The sequence below is a fragment of the Pecten maximus genome, chromosome 8 (assembly GCF_902652985.1).
Source record: "Pecten maximus chromosome 8, xPecMax1.1, whole genome shotgun sequence".
Taxonomy (NCBI): Eukaryota; Metazoa; Mollusca; class Bivalvia; order Pectinida; family Pectinidae; genus Pecten; species Pecten maximus.
Window position 1 is genome coordinate 44,694,993 of NC_047022.1, and position 11,324 is coordinate 44,706,316.

An 11,324-nucleotide genomic window follows, 5' to 3' on the forward strand; every position below is an offset into this window, starting at 1 on the left:
TCCACTATCTCGACATAAATCTGATTGATACGATATAATTTTTCCTCCGGCCACTCAATGGTCAAGTTTGATGGACATGTCCCGGCTATTATGGTCACTGTCAATCCCGTAATCTCGTAAATAATATACATTACAAGTTTACTGTGTTTCTATAATTACCTGTAGCAGTGAGCTGCGTGCATATTAATCATATTTATTACATGTGTATGTGTACGTATTGTTGATTACATGCCACTACAGGTGTATATTTTTACCTGTTTACATATGTAATTAGGCGACGAGAAACTCAGGTATGGTAATCACATTTTGAGTATCCACTAAAGATTACTTACAAGGTGTTTATTTTTCACCCGAACCCTACGTAAGTGTAAGTGTGTGTGTGTACATCGTGTACTCCTCAAACAGAGCTCAGGTCACGGTCCAATGATTGTATTAATACGCAGGCTTAAAATAGTTTTGTTGGACGGAACCGGTTCTGAAAGGAGGCCCAACACACGTCCTTCCTTTATTGACTCGTCACAGCGTTTTACGTATGCTGTGTACGTGAAATTGTGTATGTGTTCAATACCTGCGCCGAGAGCCCGGATCTGTCCTGTTTGACAAACGTTGGTGCTTGTTTACCATCACCACTGACCAGTGGCCAGTCCGTCAAATTCTCGGACGACATCTTCTCAGTGTATGGAGTAAGTTTTGTGTCAGATTGTCAGTATCGACGGTGGGCCCACACCTGAGTGGTTTAACACACCTGTAGTACCAGGTATTTACGGTGACAGCTCAGTAGCTCGTGCTGGCGGACATTACGGTGGCTGGACATTCGGGGATGTGTCATTGGACATAACTGTGTGGTATATTTGATTCCCGGATATTTAACAAACATTCACCATGGTTGTACAGCCAGTGCCACAGCTTCTCGTCAAGAAACGTGTGTTGTATATAGGTAGTTCTGTGCCATTGGAGACCCAGGAAGGTATCGAGGCTATCCAACAACCCCTGAGGGACCGCTACCCCAGCGGGGACGAGACTCAAGTGCAGGGTATTGACGCTTATGTGAGTATATTGTCCACTGGTATACAGTTACAGTACATTGAGGATGGTAACCTCGTCATTTTCTTCCCAATCACATCACTAACACTATGTGCCGCTGTAAGGCACGTGAAAAACATAAACGCCGGCACGGGGGACATGCAGTCGCAGTTCTTATCCCTCTCCAACCCGCTTACGAAGACCGGCAATAATTATAAAAGCCCCGCCATTTTTTCAACCATCACACGCCGTACTAAGGGCAGAAGGATCTTAGAGTGTCATGGCTTTTTGTGTGCCTCCGATCAGGACGCAATGGACCTTGTTCGAGCCACGTCGGTAGTGGACCGGAAGTCGAGGGGGCTACCGCCATTGGCTCCACAGCCTGTCCAATCCGAACCCCCACCGACCTTTAGAGGTGGCGCATCTTTCAGAAGTGCTGGACCCCCACCCACGTTTAGAGCCCAAAACGGAACTTTGGACGGACGTGGAACTGCTAAAACACCCAATGGTACCGCTAATGGTCATGCCACCACAAACGGTATCCGTCTGACTCCCGGGGTCGTAAACAAACCACGTGATGCTCCTCCCGAGTTCTACGAGCCCCCTCCCTCCCAGGGATACTTCTACAGCAGTGAGAAGGCTGAAGCTAAAACGTTCAACATAGAGAAGACTGACAATGACCAGCAGTCTCCCTCTCCACCAATGTCTGAGCGCGCTCCGACTGTCAACAATGCTCCCCCTTTCGTACCCCCCACACAGCCGCCAGGACCCGGACCTGCACCAAAACCGATGTATATGGCGGCGGGACAACCCCCGCAGCCAACAGCTGTACCCCCTCCTCCAACGCAGCCGGCGCCCGTCCCCCCTCAAGCCAGACAGCAAGTCCCACCACAGCCCGCCCCACAGGGTATACCGACCATGAGGCGACCTGTCTACATTCACCCGGGGGCGCATCAACCTATGCCCCATCCCTATTTGAGACACCTGTTTTTCTCTCCCCCGCCCCGGATGAGGCCTGCCCCGGGCCCTTACATGATGCCTCCTCCCCCGCCCGGTATGGCACCATTTCCTCCCCACATGATGCCTCCACGTCCTGTCTTTGTAAGACGTCCACGGAAACCGAGGTCACTGTCATCGAGTTCCGGGTCAAATTCGCGTTCACCAAGTCCCCAAAAGGACGAGACTCATTTAAAGAATGGCGGTGATTTCGGAAGTGAGAGCTCCATCTCTAACTACCGACCACGTACCCCTCCACGTGACTATGACCATCCTCGTCCGCGCATGAGCAGGCGGGAGGAGTATGAGAGGAAAAGGGATAGGAGTCGCTACAACCGCGTTCCAGTAGACAACCAGGCGGCCTATTACGTCTATAACTACCCGGGATATCAACCCTTCCCCATGAGGTCCTCCTCTGTGCCCCCTCACCTCCGTTATGCCAATAACACCGGGAAGAAGGGCAAAAAGGGTAAAAAGAATAAAAAGTCAAAGAAACCAAAGAATGGACCGGCTAGCCAATTCTCTATGCAGAGTTTTGGGTACGCCTCCGAGATCCCTCGGGGAAATACCTACCAGGGCTGGGAAGGATTTGATAACCCAGAACAAGTTCGCAAACCCAGAGACTTCAGACGCGAGGAAAATCAATTCATGAACGAAAAGAATTTTTCTAAGAGTATAAAAGCAGAAACGAGACAATCTGATATCCGAGACTATCCCACAGCTTACGATCTGAACGAGCCGGCACCACGACAATCCGTACACGATGACAGTAAAGAGGACGATATTGGAGATTTCACCATGTACTAGACGAAGTCGTGTGGATACCAAGCTTGGTATCGTGTGCAAAGTTATCACTATGTAATATATCAAAATTCATCCAAGATCCGGATTAACTGATAAGTTGGATGTATATCATTTGTGATTCCGGATTTATTCAAATCAAATTAAAATCAGCGTCCGAAGTGTGAGATAATATACGATATTATGCTGGAATGAGTGAGATTCACTGTCGGATTAATATGTATATATCTAATAATTATATGGACCTATAGAAGCGGAACAATTCGATTGGTCCGGATAGTGCTTTATGAGTGTTCAAGATTCTGTTCATCACAGTGTCGGCCACAGCTGAGAAGGTGATGGAGGGAAATGCCGAGTGAACCGAAGGATTTAGTGAGTTCAACACTACTTTTCCGAGGACTTCCGGGTTTTCAATGACGCAAAATCCATCACTAGTGGGTTAAATGTGATAGGAAGTCTGATAAATAAATATTGTTCGAGTATCGCACAACCCTAACAGAGTTCAGGGGTAACAATGAGACCGTCGGATATTAGGGTCAGATGATACTTGGACTTAGTGATACTAATAGGTCAGTAGGACATGTAATCATTCCGATGTTAGGGTCGGGGGATACTCGGACTATGCCGATGTTAGGGTCAGGTGATATACGGACTAAGTGATACTAATAGGTCAGTAGGACATGTAATCATTCCGATGTTAGGGTCAGAGGATACTCGGACTATGCCGATGTTAGGGTCAGAGGATACTTGGACTTAGTGATACTAATAGGTCAGTAGGACATGTAATCATTCCGATGTTAGGGTCAGAGGATACTCGGACTATGCCGATGTTAGGGTCAGAGGATACTTGGACTTAGTGATACTAATAGGTCAGTAGGACATGTAATCATTCCGATGTTAGGGTCAGAGGATACTCGGACTATGCCGATGTTAGGGTCAGAGGATACTTGGACTTAGTGATACTAATAGGTCAGTAGGACATGTAATCATTCCGATGTTAGGGTCGGCGGATACTCGGACTATGCCGATGTTAGGGTCAGGTGATATACGGACTAAGTGATACTAATAGGTCAGTAGGACATGTAATCATTCCGATGTTAGGGTCGGCGGATACTCGGACTATGCCGATGTTAGGGTCAGGGAATACTCGGACTAAGTGATACTAATCATGCCAATGTTAGGGTCGGGTGATAATTGGGTTGTATTTGTGTTCTAGTATCATGCAGTACATTGAGATGTGTATTAATTTATTCCGGTATTAGGGTGAGGTGATGCTCGGACAATATTTATTTCCTAGTTATAAGGTACCATGCTAATTTTGATGAGCTGGTGTTTGATGTACGATGATTTATCGGACAAGGTTACGCTGGGGACGAATTCTTTACACGTTTAACATATCAAATATATTGACAGCAATACACATGTATATTTTTGTATAGACATTTCGTTATAATTAAGTTTTTTTCGTTAAACCTGTTCTGTAGACCAGTCTATTCATATTTCTCAGTTTCTTTCATTTCATGTCAAACCTGTTTGGCCACGATTTAGCGCGTCCATTGGGAGTGTTTAGTGTCAATATACCAGAGAATCTATTCTCGGGACTAAATTGTGCCGACCAGAGGGGACTAATTCTCCTAGACTCGCCCAATATATATATATGACGTGTACAGTTTAACTGATCATATTTTAATGCTGGTGTGGTATTCGATATTTCTGTCGTGGGTCTAAACAACCGAGATATAATGAGACGAGTGATCTATTTTGGGTCGGCTATGTACACAGTCACGTTCAAATAAGCCCAGGTATGTAGGAGACGTTCGGTCAGTCAGGCGTGTCGATCTGTAATGATCCTATCTGGTATAAGGTGTTACATAACTGGTATCTAAATCGTATGTCTATCTATCTTGTTTTAGTCTATTTCTACAGAGTATAACTATACATTATGTACATACGCCAGTAAGTTAAAAAAAAAATACGGTTCTCGCCTTTGAATTGACAAGTTTTATATATTTCGTGTACCTATAGTTGAAGTGGCCCGTCCTTTAGGAGTGGTGGGTTCCACATAGCACCTACATATAGTTAGGTTCGGTGGTTTAAACTCTGTTCATAACAAAAGAAATTAAGTTGTTTCGCTCCAAGTCAAATTGACATTTAAAGATATCTTGTGAATTCAAGAGGAAAGTAATGTAATGTTAGATTGTTGCATTCAAGGCCGAGGAAAAGCCAATTGAACATTCTATATAAATCCTATAGCTCTAGTATATAAATCTATAATCTACTTATAAGTGTTGTTCAGGTTGTTAAATATCAAAAGCTCTAATTAACGTCGACAAAACGTATTAGAGCCAAGCATTTTGTCTATAAAACATTATAATATATGCAGATGAAGATCGAAAAGCTTTAAGATTTGATTGCCAAAATGATTGTTTTCACAGACGATGATGTACATATATCATGAATTATTTGTTTATAAAACCCCCTTCTGGTACCCCTGAAAATTTGTTAAATATTTGCGTTGATTTTCTCCAGTTTTTTTGTATATACTTGGTATAAGTGATGTCACTGGTGACCGCTGTTGTGAGAATGAGTTTGAAATGTAACCAGATGTTATCATTGTCAAGTGTACGAAGAGATATTTAAAGTACAGATATTATTTGAAAACCTTGTATTAGGTACATTAATTTTAATACACTACCACAAATAAATGTATAGGTTGTATATATGTATATATCAATACCAATTCCCCTCTTTATTAACCCTTGTTATGTGTAGTACGTACAGATATGTAGACATGTTGTACTAGGTCGATACTGTTATATATATGTTGACACGACTTCCTAGTATGTACTATTGATGACAGACAGAGGCATGGACTCCTGTATTTCAAGTGTTCATTCATATCATAATTTTGTTCTTTTTTTTTCATATTGCGTAAATTAGCTTGTCATGAAAGGACTGAACCTTGCCTCGACCAGGCAGAACATGTATGGGTTTATAAACAATTCGTAAGATAATTTCGGGGTCACTTTGTTTCACGGATGCACGGTATCTAGTGACAGAAATCGATAGGATGGGTTAATGATATGGTGACAGCTGTGGAAATCGATCAACGCGTCGATTTGTTCATTGTAACTATTTACCTGGTGTAAATAAATTACCCATCCTAGTTAAGTGTTGATAGATATGTACAAATTACGATTAGAGAACGAGACGATTTGTTTGTAAATGTATGACAGTTTTGCAGATAGCTGTTCAGTTTACCACGATGCCGCGTTTATCCGGACGCCCTCTAATCCATTTTTACGACTATCCGGATAATTCTATTTCCGTTTCCGCATTTGAATTTAAAATATTTTGGTATATTAGGATGTGGTCTTTCTTTTCCTTTATCTTCTCTAAAATATGTTTTTTCTAAGTGTTACATAGTCTACAGTACTTGTTTAAACAGTTTATATTACAGGGGAATCCTTTAGTGCTCATTAGTGATCACCTGGTGATCTGGTATACACTAATATCGGTGTCAAGTACATAATGCGGAAACATTGTTCCGGAAACATTTAAATGTGTTCAGAGACGAGTAGTGCGAGTGGAAATTTTAAAACACAGGAATACACAGAGGATTAATCCTTCCGGAATAATTTGATATTCTTGAGGTCCAACTGTGTATACTCTACCTCAAACGAACCATAGGGTAGTTCTATGTTTATCTAAGATACCTGTCCGAGGTTGTAGGTACATGCCACATTGATCATAACGTGCATCATTATAAATATCCAGTTTTGTTTTGTTTGCGAACACACTTTCTTTTCCCGCGGATAGCTGAACAGTTCGGATGTAGTATTGGCGTATGTAAACACGTAAGATGAATGTGATTGTTTTCCTTCTTAAATTGATACTTATATTTAAATGTTCAAAATACAAACACGGAACAGGAGAGAACTAATTATTTAAACTGGTTAGCGGAAGTGATGCCGCGTCATAGGGTTAGGATTACCGGAAACAGGTATGTGTGTTTGTGAGATGTGGTAGATATTCTGGATTATCGGAAACAGGTATGCGTGTTTGTGAGATGTGGTAGGTATTCTGGATTACCGGAAACAGGTATGCGTGTTTGTGAGATGTGGTAGATATTCTGGATTACCGGAAACAGGTATGTGTGTTTGTGAGATGTGGTAGGTATTCTGGATTACCGGAAACAGGTATGTGTGTTTGTGAGATGTGGTAGATATTCTTGATTACCGGAAACAGGTTTGTGTGTTTGTGAGATGTGGTAGATATTCTTGATTACCGGAAACAGGTTTGTGTGTTTGTGAGATGTGGTAGATATTCTTGATTACCGGAAACATGAATGTGTGTTTGTGCGATTTGGTAGTTATTCTGGGTTACCGGATACAATACTTTGTGTGGGAGAGATGTGACAGGTGTCCATGGTTACCGGACATACATGTGATGGAGAGATGTGACAGTGTCCTGGGTTACCGGACATACATACTTTGTATGGGAGAGATGTGATAGGTGTCCATGGTTACCGGACATACATGTGATGGAGAGATTATGATGTTTATTACTTCCCACACAGGGAACAGAGGTATTCTTGTCAGTTTTAATGATTTATAATGGTCATAGGATTAGTTTATAGACGTACTGTTCATAGGACCATGAAAGTCATTCCTTCTGACAATAATCACGTGTAAGGTCCCTGTGATCCCCCCTTACAATCAACCACATCGCCTTGTGGAGTAGATGGATAGATTTTTGATCCCTGAATGAGAACCAAAATTTCCAATAGTCTTTTTGTTTCTTTGTTCTTCCATTGTTTATTTTTTATGATCTAATTACTGATCACGTGATTATGTATGTTAATTATCACGTGATTATGTATGTTAATTATCACGTGATTATGTATGTTAATATCAATGTTTAGCTCGTACTTGTATGCGTGCAAATAATATTGTACATATATTTCAAACATATAGCAATATAAACCTTTAATTATATCGATGTATCTATGATTCCAGTTACATGTATTCAAACCGACGTTGATTTCAGCCAATGATAGCGACACTAGGGTAAGCTCGCATGTCTTGTGACTTTCTATTGGCTGAAATCAACCCGGGTCACGTGAGTGTTGGTTTCGATGAATCCTTCGAGGTGTGGACACACGAGGAAATGTTCTCTAACGTGTCGACTAACGACTTGACACGAATGTTAGCAGGACATCACCTTAATTACACCGGAATAGAAATAGGTCATTTCTACTCTGGTGTGATTGATGAGTTCAGTTTGAGGGGCCAAAGAAATTCGGTGAAGTTTGAAGCAGTTCATTATTATTACCAACACTTACATGATATTAGTTTACCTATACCTGTTACGTTAAAGGTCATGACCGGTATAATGACCTTTGTTTATTTACATAAGAATAGATTACTGAGCGACTTCCTGGTTTGGGGATGTCGGATGTAATCAGATATATTCTTTCTCGCATAGCCAAATAAAAATACTATTTTTGAGAAAAAATTGAATCCATTTGTGTTGTATTTTATTACTACCATAAGTCAACAATTGTAAACCAATTTATTTGGCTAGCCATATTGGACAGTTTTTACGTGTAGTACAAATTACATACTTTATTTGGCTAGCCATATCGGACAGTTTTTACGTGGAGTACAAATTACATACTTTATTTGGCTAGCCATATTGGACAGTTTTTACGTGGAGTACAAATTACATACATTTGGCTTGCCAACATGTCCTTGATGACTGACTTTAAACACATTTATTGTCCTAAATAGGCACAAAGGATTTGGCACAAGTTATGACAACTTATGAAACCATCTCCTATCAACAAAACATTTTATACAAGTGATGACATAGACATTTACAAATTCAAAGTTTAAATAAGTCAATTTTACATAATTATGCAAATAGTGATATAAAGATGGACACAACTTGCATGTTTAAAATCTTTGGCTGGATTTGATGTCCTTTATATTTGGAGCATTGTCGGTCTAGTATTTGATAAAAATAAAATGTAAATGTATGGATTATACCAATGTCTAATATTTGAAACATCTATATATTTACACATTTTATTGCGAAGTACAACGTTTAAACATGAACGCATTCTATAGAAGTGTGTCGATCCGTGTGTAACAGAGAGCGTGGTCGTTCTCTCTAGCCGAGCGGTAGGTAAAATGTCTAGTAATTACCGGGGTTTCACTTTGTACCACCGATGGGTCGTCGAGACAGGAAGAAATCCCTGATTTGGAAGGGGAAGATATAATTATCCAGGGGTATCATCCCCTGTGTGTTATCCAGACTTGGGATCCGGTATCAAGGCGTAGGTATGTAGACTGGAATAGGTTACAGATGTGTGATGCAAACAATTCTTTAAATAGTAGAATATGGAGATTTTGTCCCCACCTAAGATATTCATTACCTACACTGCATATTCAATCATATCCTATTTAATCCATTTAAACACATAGTTCGTTATGAACACAAATTCATTATGTAATCTATACACATTTAAATTAAGGAGACAGCATGATTGAAAGCGTAATTGTATATGTATAGATGATTTTTCGTGTCCGGACACAGCAAGTGACCTTTATTTTCGAGTTAGGTAACACTCGTCACAAAGTACGAGATCTGTCACACTCCATGGCGAGTTTCGGTTTTGTTTACTTTTAATCTGTGACGCCTTATTGGTTTCTAATGTGATCGATTGTTGGTGTTGAATAGATTAAACACGGTCATACATAGTTGGCTTACTGACGGATTAGCAACAAACTTGTTTCAAACACCTATGTGACCTTGATCAGAAAATGGCTTCCCTACATCGATCAATGCTACTCCACAGCAACGCTGTTTAAATAGTTTTGTCGGCGATAGCATGATCAATCTAACTACTTAAAAAATGCAACGAACCACACATATAAAACATTTAACGTTAATACCGACGACGCCGATGTGATTGGTGTCTCGCGTGTAGCGTCTCGTTTTCGAGACCTGAACCGGAAGTGATGGAATTTGCTTCCTCTGTGTTACTGGAACACTTCTAACATTTCTTTATATGTTCCCGTGTATGCTTCTTTTGTTTGAAAACAATACACGCACATTGTGTAATTGTGTGACAGCATTGGTAGCGGACTGGAATGAAATAGACATTACGACTCGTCTTTATGGGTTTTTTTTCGGCATAGCCGTATCATATTCTTTTGGCCCCGGATATGTAGCGACAGGTGGCGTTACTGGTCAAGATGAATTATGTGATTGGTCAATGTGCAGTTCAAAACGAAACAAAGTTAAGATTGAATGCAAGCTGAATAAGTGGATGTATCGAAGTGATATAATTTTGTTATCCGTGTTGAAAAGCATTAGTTCGTTGATTTATTTCACCAGCAGTTTTACATTATAACCACCAGCATTAAAACTATGCCGTTTATCTTTTTTAAAGACATTTCTTGTTTATATATATTTTACACGCAGTCCGACGATACTTCTAACACTATTTAAGGAAGATAACGTCTTTTTGTTACAATTCTTACATTTAAAGGCATCCTTCGAAAAAAAACGTTGGTAATTGAATAAGGTGAAGTTTATCGATATATGTCAAATCATTACTATCGTCCACATTTCCTTGCCGCCGAATACTGTCGCACTGTGGCAAAGGATCTGGAAAACAAACGTCAAGAATGTATTTCGTATTTTTTTTTTGTTGTGTAATAATTTAACACAACCTTATTAACTTTTCTTTTATAAATTTACTTACTAGTAATAGGTCTAAATTATTTCTAATATATGGATTATTGATCAGAACGACAATTCTATATGACGTCATAGAGATATATCCGCGAGTTGTGTCGTGTATAAATCATTGTTTTACTTCCAAAAGGAGAAAAAAAAACTTTACATAAGCTATCCATCACGGATGACATTCTATCATACAAGTATGCTGCGATGAGCGCACTGCATCTCGAGAAGGACTAATTAGATACGATATGATCCCTGCACGTGTCATAACCAGGTGCAGTATGTTTTGTCAGGTAACTAGGTACAGGTGCTGTTCTGTGGGCGACACGCCCACTGTACCACTGGTGACACGGTATATCTACACACAGGGGCACGTGTAGGAGCTATAAACAATCACCTCTAGGACGCGGAGTAATATGTACAGTGTGGAGTGATGTTGCAGACCGATGGCTGACGAAGATATATAATATTATGTACATAATCGACAGGATTTATGGGAAATGATAGCGAATGGTTACAATGGAGAAGAGGTGAATTTTATCGTAATTAAATCTGGCGTAAAAACCTCGGTCAGGTTGGCAGAGAATATTAATGATTTACTCGAGGCTATAACGTAGTCAGTCAGAAGTAAACAGTCATCGCTCTGTAACCTACAATTTATAGCATGGCTATCAAACCTTTCTTATTTAAACCTTGTAGCCGTCTCCCACTGACATTCTAACTACATGTAGCTAAATCTATCACGTTCA

General features: G+C 40.4%; 1 protein-coding gene across 3 annotated transcripts; it reads left to right on the plus strand.

Moving 5' to 3' along the window:
• Window positions 1-382: 382 nt before the first annotated feature.
• LOC117333641 (serine/arginine repetitive matrix protein 1-like) lies at window positions 383-8,342 on the plus strand. 3 transcript variants are annotated; one of them, XM_033893044.1, is made up of 2 exons: window positions 383-6,823; window positions 6,971-8,342. In XM_033893044.1, exon 1 carries the CDS (start codon window positions 883-885, stop codon window positions 2,824-2,826), a length of 1,944 nt encoding a protein of 647 aa, XP_033748935.1. In that variant the 5' UTR covers window positions 383-882; the 3' UTR covers window positions 2,827-6,823; window positions 6,971-8,342. The 3 variants fall into 3 exon arrangements, with proteins under 3 accessions (XP_033748935.1, XP_033748932.1, XP_033748933.1); XM_033893041.1 differs by having other exon boundaries at window positions 383-3,460; window positions 3,528-8,342; XM_033893042.1 differs by having other exon boundaries at window positions 383-3,460; window positions 3,561-8,342.
• Window positions 8,343-11,324: the final 2,982 nt, after the last annotated feature.